The sequence below is a fragment of the Adelges cooleyi genome, unplaced genomic scaffold, assembly GCF_023614345.1.
Source record: "Adelges cooleyi isolate 19-005CV unplaced genomic scaffold, UGA_ACOO_1.1 ACOO_flye_CR_arks_rails_tigmint_CR_PRNA_2, whole genome shotgun sequence".
NCBI classification, from domain to species: Eukaryota; Metazoa; Arthropoda; class Insecta; order Hemiptera; family Adelgidae; genus Adelges; species Adelges cooleyi.
The window spans coordinates 5725036-5742873 of record NW_026095860.1 but is presented as its reverse complement, the minus strand read 5'-3'; the positions used below and the strand labels follow the sequence as shown (position 1 = coordinate 5742873).

Here is a 17838-nt window from a genome sequence, read left to right as displayed (position 1 = left end):
AGACATTAAAATAGAAACGAACTATTGTTCGTACATGCAATGTATTGCATTACATACATTGTAATATCCCATACATGCAAACAAATATACATACAAGCCCAATAATATTTTACTCACGTCAATTAAATATTTATTATTCAGTATAGTTTTTACATTATTATTATTTACTATAACACTGTCTAAATAACAAATATATTGAACTCAAAAGATACTTTGCATCAGTGACCGTTTACCATTAACAGTCTAGTGTTTAAATTAACAAAATAAAGAACAACAAAATTTAAGCTCGAACAATTGGTGTTATTGAAGCGCTTATGACAGCTCCAATGTGTTGCTCTTGTTTTACAACAGTTAGTACTCGTTTTTTCATGCACCACAAATACATTAAAATTAGCAGTACAAGAAGTCAGTATACTAATAATAAATATCTTTAGTTTAATTAAGTCTGATTTTAACAATAGACGACGGTTTCAAATTATTGGATCAGACTTTTTTCTGACCTAAAACGTTAAACGTTGTTACTTAGCTTAGCCTTCATAATTATGACCACCCACCATATCAATTTGGTATAAATTGAACAAAATATAAATGGAACCATGATAATATTTTATTAGTAATCACTAAACTATTTAAAAAAAATACAATTAAAGTAGCCATTTATAATTATTTGTACTAAAGAGTTATTATACATAACATAATAATACACTGTTTACAAAGTAGGCAATTTAGAATATTAGTATTATTTAAAACGCTTATCTATTTTTAATTTTACAAATATTTAAATTAAAACAATTGATGAGCTAAGGACTGTTTTTTTAATACCAATGATAAAATATGTAATAGGTAATAATATATTTATGAAACACGTTTTAAAAAAAAAAATTGTAAATTATGATAAACAGACATTATAAAAGTTAGTCATCTTGTAGTTTTCCTAAAATCCAGTCAACAAAATATGTGACTCTCGTATACACACCGGGATAACCCGATTCGCCGCATTTATATCCAAACGACACGATGCCAATTGAATACCACTGTCCACTTTGTGGAATCATTAGTGTATTTCCAGAATCTCCCTTTAAACAGAAGACCAATTATAATTCATGATAATTCAAACTAATACAGCTAAAATAATATTTAAAAATAACTATACCTGACAAGAACCTTTCCCGCCCTTCAGAGATCCTGCACATAACACTCTGTTATCAATTGTAACGGGAAACTTTGAGTATGAACGATTGCAGTCCATGTTATCCACAACTGGAAGTCCAACTTCCATCAAAATGTTACTTAAAGGTCCATCTGAAAATTGATGAACGAACAATGTATTTTTTGTACTTCAATTAACATCAGCTAATTACTTTTTCAATAATTGAAAAATAATGTAATATTCATTTTTTTTAAATTAGACTAACGCAAAGTGAACTCTATTTTTTCACAATTTTTTATATGATATACATATATATACATATATAAGTTTAAAAAAGCTTTAATTTAAGCGGCATTTATATTTGCATAAAGCCAATATGTAACTGAAAACCTTGTAAATATGTTGAGCAATACGACCTTTACAAACCTAAATCAATGTTTAACTATTATTGATAGAGTCATAGATTATCAAACTTCCGACATTCTAGTTTTAACTTTGAAAAAACATGTTTTAATAACTGTCTTGATTATAGAATTTCTTCATGTGCATTTTTATATGAAATAGTAATAACTAATAAATAATCATAAATTGTTCAAAGCTTTTATTATTTTTTGCTAAGGCAATAAAGTAACTTTTTCAATATGAGTGTATTTTCAAATTTTGTAAATAATGAGATAATACTAAATAAACATCGTGGTTAAACATTTTACGTTAATATGTCGATAGTTAAAAGCGCACATATTATATTAAGCGAAATGTAAATTAAAATGTAGTCATTTATAAAGTAAACGTTTTAGATTAAGTACATTTTTGATTTTTAATAATCAGAATTAAAAACAATAGAATATCAATCATATTATCATCAAAGTCGTAGGCTAAAAACGGACTTAATCTAAACATTTAATTTGCGAATGAAGCCATTATTATATAATCTGCACTTAACACATGTGTGCAATGTGCATTTAACCATCAAATTACACATTGGGTCTAAAAATTCTACTTAAAATGTTTACCCAAAGCAAGACAAGTAACATTTATATTTATAACGCCAATGTGATTCATTTGGATTATTGATTAAACAGTAATTATATACTCACTTATTCTTGTGGTACCCCATCCTACAACAGTCGGTGTGTATTTAACGAATAGCTTAGATCGCAATTTTTGAGAAGTCGGTAAACAAATGGGTTGGACGTGTTCTAAAGAGTAGGTACATATTATAATGTTTCAGTTATTAAGGGAGATTTTTTTCATAAATAAAAACATACTGTTGAATACAGCAGCAGACTCTAGTTTCAACAGAGCAATGTCGTTAACACGTTTTCTTCTGTCGTACGACTCGTGTGCTATTATCTTTTCAATTGGAATATCTTGAGGCGATGCACCGTCGTCGACGTCAGGATCTAAACTCAAATCTCCCAAACGTGCTACAGACCTAGAAAACGTTATTGATCACATAAAGGTAAAATAACATACCAATTATTATTATTGTCTCCGAAACAAGAACCGTTTACACTTACAGTTTTGTCTGTCCTGTTTCGATAGTACAGTAAGCCGATGTCAATACATATCTATCAGATATTAAGCTACCACCGCAAGACCACTGAAGAGGATCGTACGGTTTGTATTTATTTCGGTACCCTAATGTCACTGCCCACGACCATTCGCCTAAAAAGTTCAATAATGTTACTTACACTTGATCGACTTTTTCGTGATAATAAGAAGTATTTATCCAAACCTAATTTTGGAATCTCTCCGCCAGCTATCCGATCTCGTATAACAATCGTTCTTCCACAAGAATTTTCATTTGGAATTTTTGATGTCGATATCGTTTGGTAATAATCGTTATTTGGGTTTCTGGTTTTAATAGAAAGTCCACTGTCAGAAGATCCATCAGTGCAATCACTCGAAGATGGACAACAGACTTTAGGAAACTTTCCTTCGTAACCGCACTGAGAGTTTCGAAGGTAAGACATAACAGAAGAGTTCGCCCTGTGATTCACCAGTTGACTTCGGAGAGAAGCGCATTTTAGAATGTTAATACAATTGCCAACTCGATTTGATGGCGTAGTGCAATCTATTACCAAAAACAAACATTAGAAATGTTACTTATGTTTTTTTTAACGTTAAGTAAACTTAATAATATATTGTTTAAAGCAAAAATATCAAATAGTTATTTTGGAATAAGATATAAAGCACGTTTTAAAATTTGTATTTCTTATGTTCTTTATGTATTTATTTGCCTATTGGAATTTAGGACCTTCATATGAGGTTCCTTAGTAAGAACAATAGAAATAATGTCGTCTATTGAGGAAACATAACAAGTAATTATTTCTGATATGCTCTGCTACACATTAAATACCGTGTGATTCTTTTAACGCCCTCCACTAGTTTACTCTTAAAATAATTGTAATTTTTGTAGTGTTCCTTTTGGAAACATTTTTATTTATGTTACAGTAAAATATTAAACAATATCAACATTTTTACCTTTTTTATTATTTTCCATAACCCTATCAACTATTGAAACCTAAATGGTAACATACTACATATTTAATTGAATTTTTAAATTAATAATAATTTACTGAAAATATTGACTGGGTGATAACCAGTTTTTGATAATTACTTTTAAAGTTATTTAAGTTTAAACGGATAAAAAGGACGGGGGTGAAGTGCGGCAGAGTAATGCGCATAAATACAAATCTCTATTCTCCCTTCCTCTCGTCCTAAATTTTAAACGTCTAATAAATTTAAAACTAATTATTCAAAACTGGTTATCGACCAGTCAAAGTAGTCAGCAAATTATTATTAATTTAAAAATGTAATAATATTTATGTTACCATTTAGGTTTTATAAGTTGTATGGATTATGGAAAATACTAAAAAAGATAAACAATTTAAAATTATCTAATATTGTAATAAAGCATAAACAATTAATATGTTTTCAAAAAGAAACACTACAAAATATCAATCATTTAAATAGAAACTGTTGTAGGACGTTTAAAAAATCACCCGGTATAACATAATACATGTCATGGATAAAAGCGCATGCAAAGTGTCAGGCATATAATAAAATAAAACAAAAATTAAATTAATCTTACGAGATATGGATTGAGCAGCTACCACACTGAGTCCAAACATTAAGTTCAAATAACCATGACTAGTAATTGCCATAATGTTTGTTTTCAACAAGCACTAAACGGTACACAGGTAATTAACTATTGCAAAATATTATTAATTATTCATTAGAATTGAACTACAGAACTACAATAAGTATAATTTGGCGTTTATATGCTTCCAATTCGCAACTAATTTTAACTTCCATCATATTATAGCGCGTGCGACTTCTCGTCTGGCGAATATTTTCATGGTCATACAGTATATTCTTCAGCTTTATAAATAATCAACAAAACTACGTTTTACTGTGGAAGGGGCATACAACACTGAAATTGTTAAAAATATTTTATTTTATAAACCCTTACGTTTATTCAATTCATAAAGTAATTATGTCGAAAAATATAATTTATGTTATAAATAGTTTGCAATGGTATAATTTAATTATATTGACCACGTTTTTCCACGGAAAGGGAATCGTGTAATTATTCTGATCATTAATATCATCGCTATGCTAATCAGATAAAACGACGTCTCAATATACAGAGATGCTAGAATAACATTTGTATGGCCTATCCATCCAACTGTATACCACACCAATTGAACAACCTGTATAAAATATTATAATTTTACATGAATTATACTTGTATGAATTCGGGTTAAATGTCTTAAATCGTTGGAGCCGACCGAATAATAGTTAATAATATAACACGTTCATTGTCTATAATATTATTTTCTCAAATTCCCATTGTTACTAAATACATACCTAAATCAAATGATTTATAATAACTCAACGATATAGCATGATAGTCAGCAATCAAATTATAGTAAATTCCGGTGGCTAAAACAGAACAGTATCATTGTGGTTATTGTAAAACGAAAGTACAAACATAATATTTCGTAAAATTTAAATAGTTAACAAAAATACATTTTTATTTATTATGGTATTGTACAATATTATAAAATTACCAAATATTTATCTTTTTAGTTATTTCCAGAGCGCATTTTCGCTTAAAATCAAATAATTCTTTTCAAATAAATTAAACTAATAAACTGAAACAAACCATTTACATTGATCAACAAACATAAAACTTGTTAATGTTGAACATCGACAAACTTAAAACATATCACTAGTTGGTAGATTAAGTCGTATAAGGACACAGTATTATTATAATGTTACAAGTTTTGACGAATTATGGTATTCGTAATGGGTTTTTCAGCCATAGATCAATTATATTTTAGTATTTTTTTTCCTTTTGGGTATTTATACATTATGATATTTAAATAAATAATATAAAGAACCGACAAAACCAATTTAATATTGTTGTAACCTTGAATATTGGAAAACAAATAGTGGATAACCTGAATCCCAGTACGGAGACAGTGAAATAATACGGCAAAAACAACAACGAGCTCAGTATTCATAAACGGAGACCAACGTTAGTTTATATTTGCATTTGTATTTTTAATATTATTTAAATTCTAGTTTATTGAACTCATTTGGCAGCTCTTTAGTTTTATTGCAATGATGATTTACTACAAATTTGGCGTCTTATTAATTTGCTTTGTCCTGTATTTTGCTATATCGAAAACAAAAGCGCAAGTATTAGAATTAGATGAAGGCGAGTTTCTAACTATCTTTAAATCGTTTTGTTAAATTCGTTCGAAACTTTTAAGCCCGGTTTCACCAACGATTAACGGCTAACCGTGTGTAAAATCATTATCGCTTTATACAGGAGATATATGTAAACGAAGTCGTGAACCTACGCAGCCTCACTCCGTTTGCCGGCGACTTAAAGATTGTGGTGTCGTGCACGAACAACTCAAGAAGAATATTTATCCTCGGATTTGCTCGTATTCCGTACTCGACCTAGTGGTATGTTGTCCGTATCCGTTAAAAAAAGTCAACACTACAAAAGTAACACAACCGCCAGTTAAAAGTAGCCCAGGAAAGTCGAATTCCGCCATTAGAAGTATTATACACGAAGTCGACTTACGTCGTCGCAAGTGTCGTATAACGTGTCATTTTGTTTGCAGAGTGTAGTGAATACAAAAACCTGCCTTTTGATTTACTGTCATTGGGTTATCACGAGGAAAACACGGATAAGGACAAAAACTTGAACGAAGTGTACTTCAAGGAGTTTCCACACATGGTAAATACACTACATTACGACTATACACGTTTTTCCATTTTCCTTTTTTTGCTTAACTCAAAATTGCACTAGTCGACGGTGACTATTAAACTGTTAATTTTAAAATGTTAGTTGCACTTGATCACATACCATGTTTGTTGCCTCCTATATTTAGTGAGCGGATCGTTGCTCTGGTCCATTTAGTACGAGCCAATGCCCGCTGAATGACTAAACGGCATGTGTTATTCCTTTGCAGGCTTTGATAGGTTACGGAGAAACGAAAAGTGCAATCACTTGGGATTGCGGTGGTTCCCTGATCAGCAACAGATGGATACTGTCTTCGGCGCTTTGCGAGAAAATAGGCCGATCGTAAGTCGTTGCGTGTTGTAAAACAAAATCGTGCATTATAATTTTCAATGAAATTATTAAATTGACAGTGTCTGAAACATATTGTGCAATGTTTGTTATTACAGAAACAATTTTGCGCGGTGGGTTTTGCTGGGTTTGATAAACACCGATTGGATCGACGGCGAAGACCTGAAGACCAATTTGTATGAAATCGAAAAGCGTGTTGTGCACAAAAACTATCGATCGACATCCATATACAACGACATTGCTCTGTTTCGTTTGAACCGAGACGTGGAATTTTCAGAGACTATACGACCAGTATGTCTCAATGTCGATCCTCTGTTCAAACCCTCGACGGTGACGGCCACGGGATGGAGTCCAAACACAACAGTAGACGGTTCGTTTGGCTATCACGAATGCATTATATTATTATATTGTGTGTTCGTACCTGACCTGATATCTGGGCGATATTTTAAGTGCGGTATTTTTTGTTGTTTGTTTGTGTAGGACGCGGAACGAAGAGAGTTAAAATTTTGCAAAAAACCACTTTAAACACTATATCGGACAGCGAGTGTAATAGTATTTACGCAAATGACGAAAACCAACAGTTAGTGTTGAAGATATCAGATGAAAGTCAGATTTGTACAAAATACGTCGAAGACACTTGTATAGTAAGATAAACGGCTAACAGCGCAGAAACGTGCAGTTCAATGTAGTAATAAATTATGACATTTGTTTTTTTTTTTTAGTCCGATACTGGAGGACCACTGCAAGTGAAAAATGCTGGTGGCGATTACACCACATACACGCAAGTGGGCGTGACTTCGTTCGGAAAAACGTGTGGTTACAAGGACGTACCCAGTGTATATACTAGAGTGTCAGCATATATTTCCTGGATCGAAGAAAACGTTTGGAAATAATTAAAGTACTTAAAAGTTCGTTTTGTCACAAGAATTAGTGTACTTATTTTTTTTTAAACCGTTAAAATGAATTAAAAGTAAATTTATACTGTATATTGCTGTTTTTTTTTTTTTTGAGCGAAGTTCCTTATTTTTAATATTTTGTTTTTTTACGGTTTACCACTTAAATCGACAATAGCCTATTTAAATAAAAAATGCCTAAAATTTGAGGTCCCTAGCTCAATTTCAAGTACTTATAGTCATGATATTTTTGCATTTGATTAACATTGGATATTTTAATTTTTCATTCAAAAAATTCTTAAAAACAAAATATGCCACTTAAAAATACCTCTTTTGATATTTCGTTATAAAGGTAATTATTGTGTTTTTAGCAAGTTTTTAAGTTATCATTTTTATCACTTTCAATGGTCTGTTAATAGATAATAAAAACCATTTTAATCGTGAAATATCAAGAAAGTTATACTTCAGCTTTAAGAATCTTTTTGTAAATTGTAAAAATATTGATTAGGTTTCAATTTACAATTTTTTTAAATAAAATTCTCCATGTTAATAAAACGCAAAAAAAAATCACGAGGAAGAGTTTTTTATAAAGTTTTTTTTAATTGTTTTATATTTACAATTTTTTTTACATACCTCGTTTGTAAATTAGTTATTTATTAAGTGTACATGGAGTTAAAAGCAAAAATGTTGATATCATATATAAATCCTCGTCATTTACAACACAAGCTTTATTACGGCTTAGACAATTTACATAGGTCAAAAACACCATAATTATACTGGTGTGTCACTTGTATTAGTATTATCCGTATACACTATACACATAGTACAAGTATTCTTAAATTTAAGCAAATAGTTATTTTTTTTAATATACAGTAGTTCAGGACTATACAAACTTGACCTCGGTGAAAATTTAAATTTCAATGGGTGTTAATGTAATTTATAAATGACACGCAATAAAAACTACGTATACTATGGGCTATGAACAGGTGTTTGTTGTTGTCTAATAACAAAAATTAGAGTCTTATTGTGATTGTACACATTGTGGCCGAGACCTTTCCCCGCCTGCTGGTGTAGGAAACGATGTGCCGGCCGTCTCCAGTGTCGTTTACCGGTCGCGGAGAGTTCACGTGTGTCGCCACACATTTTTCTCCCGGTCGGGCAGGTTTCTAAAATTTAAAAAACTAAAATGATAATGTCTAAGTATCCATTTTTTGTATGCTATTTGATCGCGGCTTGCGTTTTGCTACCCAACACTCACGTTATAGCTATTGCAGCCGACGAGCACGATGTACAGACAAATGACGATCCAGAACAAAAACCGGCCGTTGCCAATAACAGGTACGAACCAACCTGGGATAGCCTGGACGCGAGACCCTTGCCCACGTGGTACGACAAGGCTAAGTTCGGAGTGTTCATCCATTGGGGTGTGTACTCGGTGCCAGGATTCGGTAGTGAGTGGTTTTGGATGAATTGGAGAGGTGAGTACGAGCAAACGTATTGTGTTATATTATTATATATACACATATTATATTATATTATTTCAATTAAATAAAAACATACATTTTTTATTCTAAAAAGCACTAGACGGTCCTCGCCGCAAGAGCTTGGGCACACACAGATAGGGCATAGAACTGCAATATGTGTTCGTGTATTCCTGAGATTTATTTTCATCCCAAATGTTGGTATCGAAGGATAAATACTGAAAACTTTTTTGACAATATTTTTGGTTTGCTGTATAGGAATACTATATGTTATAGGCAAATCATCGATATAAATATGTGTGAGAATGAAAACTATTATTTCAAAACACGTTAATTATTATGAATAAAACGATTTAAAATATCTTAAACAACCAGAAAATATTCAGGCTTGAAGTGTTTTAGCTAACCTAAGTGGTTAAAATTTGAAGGATTAGTTTTTTTTAATAAATATTAAAATGTGCTAATTTTATTTTTAACTTTTTAATTTGACGCTTCGAGCAAAATGTATTACCTTAACACTTATTGCGCACTATACGGATATTAATTTGTTTGCTATTTTATATTACTTAAATAGTTAAATAGTTAATAAATATAGCATGGCCTGCCAAGCTTATCTGATGCGGTGGTTACGTCATCAGTCTTTATTGGCTGATCAATAAATTGTTCTCCAGGCAGAAAAGGTCACTCGTACGTAAACTTCATGACAAAAAATTTCAAGCCCGGATTTTCCTACCAAGATTTTGGTCCGAAGTTTACCACCGAATTTTTTGACCCCATGCATTGGGCTGACCTAATCAGACTCTCCGGAGCAAAGTAAAACATTGTGTCAACGTATATTGCTATATTATATTTAAAACGAATTATAATTTTTGCATTAGATATGTCGTGCTGACATCTAAACATCACGAGGGTTACACAATGTGGCCTTCGAAGAGATCATTTGGATGGAATTCAATGGATGTCGGACCCCATCGTGATATAGTTGGTGAGTTAAACATTATCATTGTTATTCATTATAAAAAATTAGTCACCCTTTTTCAACTATAAAAACACTTAAGTCGTTGTATAATAAAATATCCCAAGAAAATATTATGTTTCATTAAATTCATGTATTATTTTCCAATGAAAATTTAAAAACTAATTGTGTTAACTTACTTAAACTGTTTTAACTTAAATGTTTATGAGAAAGTATTTGAAATGATTTTTTTTTGCCATTAACTTAATATTATGTATCTGCATTACAAACCCGACAAGGCAACTCTTTCAAATGTTCTATTGTACGGTTTAGGCGAACTCAGCAGGGCCATAAGAAGTTTAAACACTACACGATTCGGGCTGTACCATTCTTTGTACGAATGGTTTAACCCGCTGTGGATTGAAGACAAATTTAAAAACCTAACGACCCGGAACTTTGTCACAGATAAAGTGCTCCCAGAACTACACGAACTGGTATAATACAGTGAAGAATTATATTAAATATGTTCAGCTAATAAAAATAAACGGTTTTTCTTAACAAATCAATTTATTACCTACTATTACAGGTTCACGAATACAAACCGGAAATCATCTGGTCGGACGGCGAATGGGAAGCACCTGACACGTACTGGGATTCGTTAAACTTCCTTGCTTGGCTGTACAACGACAGTCCCGTAAAGGATACCGTTGTAGTTAACGACCGATGGGGAGGGGCTACCCTGTGCAAACACGGAGGGTTTTTGACGTGCGCCGACAGGTATCAACCAGGTACGTTACTTAAATGATAATTGATAGTACTACTAACAGTGAGGGTCACTAAAACTAATAGATTTGTAATTACTCGAATACAGGTAAACTCGTGAGCCGAAAATGGGAGAACGCTATGACGGTCGACAAGTTCTCGTGGGGCTACAGGAGAAACGCCCGTTCTCGTGAAATATTCAGTACCCAGGAATTAATTAACCAGCTTGTGGAAACCGTCAGCTTTGGAGGTACGGTACAATTTTTAATTTGAGAATACTCTTGATTTGTTTGCGCCTTTTGAAAATCATAGAAATCTAAATTTATACACTAAAAAAGGTAAATAAGTTTGCCATTCTTAAAATAGTTCTACTTAAGTAATTTCTTTTATGTTACCATCGTGAATAGAATTCTTGTTTTAGCAAACTTTCACTGAAGTTAGCTATTATCATTTATCAGGTTACTAAAGTATAATTTTGCTATTTTAGGGAAATGAAAATTAGAATAACAAAATTAGAATACCAGAAAAAAAGTCGAAAGAAGTAAAAAATCGAAGGTTTTTATTCTTCTAGACTTCAATGGTTTTAATTTAACTAATCACAGTAATCAGTAGATTAAAAACAGGAGTTTAAAACATTGTTAAACATAAGCTTGACATTTTCAATATTCTCAGCATAATATTTAAAAGTCAGTACTAACAATTAGTATACTTTTTTTTTTGTATCATATAGTATGCTATAATCTGTAATTACAAAAGCAATAAATTTTAAAAAACAATTCGTGTGTACTCTAATTTATTTAATATCTACAGAAATTACTTGTTATAAATTATAATGAAATTTCGTTCTCGTGTTCCACTTACTCGTACTTCAAGCTAATTAAAAAACATAAATTGTATTGAGAAATGGGACAGAGTGTTGTGTGATTTAAAATATGACTGCGTAAAAAAACCCTACATTTTAATTCAACATAAGCCACTAATAAATTGTTTTACAGAAAAAAAACAATAAAGTTATTTTAAGAATGTAGGTAATAAATATTGCATAAAATATAGATATTATTGTATTGTTAAAATTACTATTACATACTGTTCTACTGTAGTTGTTGGTTCCAATATTGGTTGGTTTTTCTATTTACTATTGTAGTTAATAATAAAAGAAGTAAAGTAAATTTGTAAAAGGATGCGAAACCAGCTACATATTCGGTATTCTTCTTGGCAAACAATGGTTACTCGTCCTCGTTCCTAATCTTGAGAATTGTTTTTTAGTATTTTTAAGGTTAAGTTAGGGTAATTGTCTATACTGATTTTTTTTTTTTGTAAAGGTTTTTAAAATTAAGCAGATGTATATCATACATCACATAAATTCAATTTTAAACCAGTGCTTTCTTCTATTATACCGTTTGTTCAATGATCAAGTTACTCCGACAAGCTTATTAGGTTAATGGCTCTTTTTACAGGATATTTAAAACATGCCGTGATTTACCTAATTAGCACAGTGCATTGTCCATTTAAACTTAGATAATATACATAATAGACAGCATTCGCCTACTAAATCTGGGTACAGCAGTTTCTTAAATCTGTTATATTTTCGGTATACATTAAAATGTACAATGTGCTACAACAACTACAATACCTTTTAAAAAGCGGTGTATGTTAGGTAAATTACATTTATAACAAAGTCAAACTTTCTTTACTTAACAATTATTTATGCAAATTAATAGTTTGTTAACTTTTTTTTATTATCCTACAAATTACAATGGCATATTTTTATGGAGTTTACTAAATTGTCTGAACTATGAACCATGAGTTATTACACTGATTTAGAACTTTTTAACTAGGTAGTTAAATTATGTGAATTTATGTTATAATTAATTTTTATTTTCAGGTAATTTGTTGTTGAATGTCGGTCCGACCAGTGACGGGATGATTCCACCGATATTCGAAGAACGTTTACTACAAATTGGCCAATGGCTGTCAATAAACGGAGCATCTATATTCGACACTACGCCTTGGCCGAAATGCCAAAACGACACGGTCGACAGTAACTTATGGTGATAAAATAAAACGTAATTTTCGGAATGTGAACTAACCGTTGGTAATTATGCTTGTAAAGGTACACCCAAGGCAATAGCACCACTATTTATTCAATAATCACCGAATGGCCTGAAAACGGTTTGCTAAACTCTGGATGTCTCGACAAACTCGACATTACATCTATAACTATGTTGGAAACGCGAAATCACTTAAAAGTAAATACACATAAATGTACCTATAATAATTGTTATATCTAGGTTATCATAAAATATAATTATAAACCCTTTATCGTTGTTGTAACTTGCAGTGGAGTCCTAGGGCAGAAAATGGCATAGTCATCAAGTTGGACGACAGATCGAAAGTAAAAAATCATTATGCTTGGGTTTTACAGGTTGTTCTACGGCATTAGGTAAAAGGTTTCCGAGAACTGAATCCTTTCATTTGTACTAGTAATATTTCATAAGAAACTATAGTTCCAAAAACCTGAAAAAAATTCAATGTCAAACTACTAAAAATTATTATAAATGCTTAAGTTTAAGTGAATTTTTCATGTTATGAATTTTGTATGTTTTTGCATTGTACTGAATTATGTCAATTTAAATTAAAATACACTCACTGTAAGTAAGAATTTTCTCGACATTAAAAACATGTGACTTCCTGTTAGTCCGATGTTATCCGTTTGTATTTGTAATATAAATAACTCTACCTATATTCGGGCAACCGGTAAAACAAACAACATGTTAATTTCATCAAAACCGGTATTCAACAGTTCCTTACCTAAATTCAACACCCTTGGACATTTCTTTAAAAATAAATCCCACAAAGTTGAAAATTACACAGTAGGTACTTACTTCTTTACAATATGACAATTGTGGTATATCATAGAGAGTGGCCAATGGACCCTTGCTGTTTTCATATATTCTCACTGAACTTAAGCACAACGCGCATGCTCTCAATGTGGACACTAAAAACGACAATATGGCGTGAACGTCGTGGCTCAGATTAGGGGTTTCCTCTGTATTTCTAAAATACAATCGAAAATACACAATATAAAATACTATTATTGGCAAAAATCAGTTGCTTTAAAGCAAATCAAGTGTCGTAGATTCATCTACAAGACTCAAGAGTATAATTAAAGAGAATATCAAACGTATCAGTAAACATACATTACTCCTTGGTGCATTTCCACACATATTATGTACAAGTGGATCAGCAAAGACACGCAGAGCATATGACACAAACAATCATCGAGCGTTCCAGACAAGCTGCACAGTCTCGTGTAATCCACCCTTAAGGTTTTCCACTGTTCTGGTGTAACTATCTGTATTGTATAGATTTTTATCTTAGTGTTAATTAATAATTATACTTAAAATATCAAATTAAAACTCTAACACAAAACCGTTTCTTGGCACATAATTTATGTTCATTACATCCTACTCACTTCTTTTTGGGTCTACCTTTAGGTTATATAGTATATACATCTTCGTACTATTCTTCTCCCCTTCTTTCACATACCTAAACCATCTTATTTATTCACACTAATTGCGAATACCACAAAACTCAACTAATATACTCATTCTTATTGGCAATTTCAATTAAGCTAGTTACGCCACTCATCTCAACTTTTTCATTTCAGCTACCCTAATTGTCCTGCATAAAAAATTAAAATATTTTCAGTTAACATTTTTTTTTGTTTTATAGAACATTTATACAAACCTTTTAGATTGTTAAGATTTTAAACAAGAATGTAACCTAACCTAACCAGATCGCGGCAAATGATGAATAATTATTATCTAATTATAATATAATCTGATCACTTATTTATCTTTACCACCAAATAAAATGGAAAATTTGTAATTAAGCTATGCACTTAACTCAGACTTTGTAAAAAAATGGAAGCCTCAAGTGGAAGTTAGATAAAAGATCTTTTGTGGAAATTGCAAGTATATAAAAGCCAAATCGCGCGATATTTTAATTTAAATTATTTGTGTAAAATGTTTCCTATCCCAGCTTTGACTTCGTCAAAAGCTAATCGTTTAAAACCCATTGACCCAATAAAGCTTAAATTCCCCTCCTAAAAAGCTCTACCATTGTGCTCAATTATAATAATTAATGTTTAATTTCAAATACGGACACAGCAACAGCACAATACTATTTAGAACTTTTAAACATAATAGAAATTAAATGTATAGTCACCTTTCCTCTATATGTAGTCATGCGCTGCTTGAAAGCTTCTAAGTAGTCCCCTAGGGCCATGCTGCCCATAATGATCATTTGGTCAGCGAAACAATAAGAAAGAGTTGATACCGAATTGATTATAAGAGCTAACATAGCCACCCAGACATTATAATCAATGACATTGAATACTTGTGGAAACATTCTCGTCACGTAAATTTCAAAAATTTCGTGGGAATTTTCCGTGTTGGTCATTATCAAACCGGTCAACAAATAGCTCAAGTGTTCGACTGTATCAAACGAACATATTTAATACTAATATCTTACTGTAAAAGTGCTTGATCGTTAGGTCGACTTACCCATTGAAAATATAATGCATAAAATCGATATTACGGTGAACTTTAATGTTAAATATTTTTGGTGACCAAAATATCCTTCGACTTGTTCCCATTTTCTAGATAGATTACACCATTTTGCGGAAAGGTTAATCAGTAACGCCGTAGTGACAGCCGCGCCTCCGAAAAACAAAACTACGCCTGAAAATTGCATTGTAATCCAACGAACTAAAACTTCATTCAAAAATAATACTAGAAACCAGATGGATCGAAACGCAGTTATTACCCACCCCCTTTGAATATGTTTACGCCACTCTTCTTCAACCACTGGAAACTCAATAGAGTCATGGTGATTTGAAACGCAAGTGCGACAAATGAAAATATTGTCCTGATGCTGAGTATCTGAAATCTGTCGTGAGAAATTGGGATCAGACACAAGTACTGGCCGAGTAATATTGGAAACCGAGTGGCCGATCGAAACGAATCTTTCGGTATTTCGGGTACGCCCAAAAAGTAACAACTATTATTTTCGATTTCCGCAACAGTGTTTGGATTGATTTTAGACTTCCATACGAACGCGGGAAAGGGTTTTTTCAAAACTAGTTTCATTTTAAAAGATTTTTGATATGTTCGGAGTCTAATAATTACACATCGTGTCCGTGGCCGAATAATAAAGTACGAACTGAAGCCTTGCACTTTATAAGTTATAAATTATAATACATTGTAAAATAAAAAGAAACTTCTGAAATTGATTTTGATTCGTATCATACGCGTGTCCTTAATATTCCTTTTTTTGATGTTGAATAATTAATTTTAACAATAGTTTTGAGTGTGTAGTACAGTTTTCGTCCAATCAATATATGTATTAATACCGAAAATATGGGGAGTATACCAGCTTGTACAATGTAAAAGCGAAATAATAGTCTACGATATCAGCTGTCATTTAAACGGACAACATAAAGTACACCACTCCTATAACATTTTATAAAAAGTATAAATAGACGGAGAACTATCTAAAAGCATTGATTAAATATACATAGATAGCTCATGTCAATAGAAAATATGGAAACACGTTTTTTTCTAAAAACTATTTTTTCTTTATTATAATAGTTATACTTTAATTATAATAAAGTATAATGTAAATAAAATAAAGGAAAAAGTTACAAAAAAAGTGTATTGGCCGCCCAGTTTTGAACCCGTATGTCGTGTGTCAGAGCACCATTTTCGATCGAATGAGCTACAGATTTAGCGCTCTCTATGGTTCGGCTCCCATACTACTCAATTTCTGGCTCCCATTTATGAACGGCTAGCTTTTAACACAGCTTGGGCTATCTATGTATATTTAATCAATGCTAAAAGGGAGCTATATAAATTCTGTCGCCTATGATTAAAAAGTAGGCTTAAGAAATAAAAATATTTGTTTATTTATAAATGATATTGGATACAATCAAGTAATAATATTATATTATGACCTTGTGTCTTAATTCTGGATCAACCGAAACTGATTTAATCGATACGGCTCGCGACAGTGTTTCCACAAACTTTGATTTATTTTCTTCGGTATAATATTTTTAAATCATTTAAAATTAAAACCATAAATTATGTGTTATCTAATACATATTTGTAGATAGGTATTCAATTAGTAATGACTAAAAAAAATTTCAAACATTCTCATCTAATTTACATACATTTCTTAGAAGAGAATAGGAACCCCACCAAAGAGGTAAATGTAAGATAATATAACTAGGGGTTGTTAACTCCCAAATCTCCAGATAATATAAGATCCTCCCTCCCCCATCATACAAATGGGATCGGACAGCCATATTCTTTTACTCCACAAATGTTTTTACTGCGTTTTTATTTTTCAATTAACGTCAAAATACTTCTTTTGATCGGTCAACTAAAGATGTAATGTTAAAAAGTCAATATATTTTATATATTAGTAAGTAAAAATTACAGAAAAATATAGCCAATGACCTGAACATTGAAATATGATAATAGCTAAGTACTCGTAGTTAAAAGATGTGATTTTTACCTAAAAACATTAGCTATCAATGGTTTGGCAAACATCTCCTTACAATATTTATACATGATTAAGTAAATAAAATCAATATTTATTTTAGTTGTACTAACAATAAGTAAAAACAATTTAATTTTACTTTTAAGCTTATCAAACTTTAAAAAATACATTACCGATGATTTTTTATTTGTACAAAGGAACACTTAATTTATTTTCAGAAAGATTAAATTAAAATAATATACAGTACTTCATCACTATTTCAATATAGATAGGAATTATACTAGATAAAATTTGTTATTACTAATCAAAATTAATTTATCTTAGAACTATTAAACGACTAAAACCTATTTTGTGAGACAAAATATTGACTATTGAAGTCGTGTTAAACTATCTAATACTTTTTTCTGATTAATACT

General features: G+C 31.2%; 4 protein-coding genes across 4 annotated transcripts; 2 read left to right on the top strand and 2 right to left on the bottom strand.

Annotated features, from left to right (window-relative positions):
* Positions 1-694: 694 nt before the first annotated feature.
* LOC126833278 (venom protease-like) lies at positions 695-4586 on the bottom strand. Its single transcript, XM_050564517.1, has 7 exons — positions 4248-4586; positions 2889-3227; positions 2671-2818; positions 2419-2585; positions 2248-2349; positions 1154-1302; positions 695-1076 (listed from the first exon to the last, which is right to left on the bottom strand). Exons 1-7 carry the CDS (start codon positions 4318-4320, stop codon positions 915-917), a joined length of 1140 nt encoding a protein of 379 aa, XP_050420474.1. The 5' UTR covers positions 4321-4586; the 3' UTR covers positions 695-914.
* Positions 4587-5675: 1089 nt separating this feature from the next.
* LOC126833277 (clotting factor G beta subunit-like) lies at positions 5676-7753 on the top strand. The gene is made up of 7 exons (XM_050564516.1): positions 5676-5882; positions 5997-6233; positions 6298-6413; positions 6649-6761; positions 6866-7137; positions 7248-7411; positions 7490-7753. Exons 1-7 carry the CDS (start codon positions 5786-5788, stop codon positions 7658-7660), a joined length of 1170 nt encoding a protein of 389 aa, XP_050420473.1. The 5' UTR covers positions 5676-5785; the 3' UTR covers positions 7661-7753.
* A 973-nt stretch (positions 7754-8726) lies between these two features.
* Positions 8727-13555, top strand: LOC126833270 (alpha-L-fucosidase). The gene is made up of 9 exons (XM_050564505.1): positions 8727-9138; positions 9813-9954; positions 10020-10126; positions 10430-10590; positions 10683-10884; positions 10968-11108; positions 12744-12909; positions 12972-13107; positions 13200-13555. Exons 1-9 carry the CDS (start codon positions 8847-8849, stop codon positions 13299-13301), a joined length of 1449 nt encoding a protein of 482 aa, XP_050420462.1. The 5' UTR covers positions 8727-8846; the 3' UTR covers positions 13302-13555.
* On the bottom strand, positions 13494-15271 carry LOC126833844 (gustatory receptor for sugar taste 61a-like). The gene is made up of 4 exons (XM_050565405.1): positions 15089-15271; positions 14059-14213; positions 13744-13915; positions 13494-13598 (listed from the first exon to the last, which is right to left on the bottom strand). Exons 1-4 carry the CDS (start codon positions 15269-15271, stop codon positions 13494-13496), a joined length of 615 nt encoding a protein of 204 aa, XP_050421362.1.
* Between the last annotated feature and the right edge of the window lie 2567 nt (positions 15272-17838).

Bases quoted from the DNA above. Each gene is read 5' to 3' on its own strand.
- LOC126833278 (XM_050564517.1), bottom strand. From the start codon at position 4,320: ATGGCAATTACTAGTCATGGTTATTTGAACTTAATGTTTGGACTCAGT. The intron at 2,586-2,670 runs GTAAGTGTAAAC...AACGTTTTCTAG, and splicing joins GAAACAGGACAGACAAAACT to GTCTGTAGCACGTTTGGGAG. The intron at 2,350-2,418 runs GTATGTTTTTAT...CCTACTCTTTAG, and splicing joins GTCTGCTGCTGTATTCAACA to AACACGTCCAACCCATTTGT.
- LOC126833277 (XM_050564516.1), top strand. From the start codon at position 5,786: ATGATGATTTACTACAAATTTGGCGTCTTATTAATTTGCTTTGTCCTG. The intron at 5,883-5,996 runs GCGAGTTTCTAA...CGCTTTATACAG, and splicing joins AGTATTAGAATTAGATGAAG to GAGATATATGTAAACGAAGT. The intron at 6,762-6,865 runs GTAAGTCGTTGC...TTGTTATTACAG, and splicing joins TGCGAGAAAATAGGCCGATC to AAACAATTTTGCGCGGTGGG.
- LOC126833270 (XM_050564505.1), top strand. From the start codon at position 8,847: ATGATAATGTCTAAGTATCCATTTTTTGTATGCTATTTGATCGCGGCT. The intron at 9,955-10,019 runs GTAAAACATTGT...TTTTTGCATTAG, and splicing joins ATCAGACTCTCCGGAGCAAA to ATATGTCGTGCTGACATCTA. The intron at 10,127-10,429 runs GTGAGTTAAACA...TGTACGGTTTAG, and splicing joins ACCCCATCGTGATATAGTTG to GCGAACTCAGCAGGGCCATA.
- LOC126833844 (XM_050565405.1), bottom strand. From the start codon at position 15,271: ATGTTTCCACAAGTATTCAATGTCATTGATTATAATGTCTGGGTGGCT. The intron at 14,214-15,088 runs GTGACTATACAT...TATACAATACAG, and splicing joins TGACTACATATAGAGGAAAG to ATAGTTACACCAGAACAGTG. The intron at 13,599-13,743 runs GTAAGTACCTAC...GCCCGAATATAG, and splicing joins AATTGTCATATTGTAAAGAA to GTAGAGTTATTTATATTACA.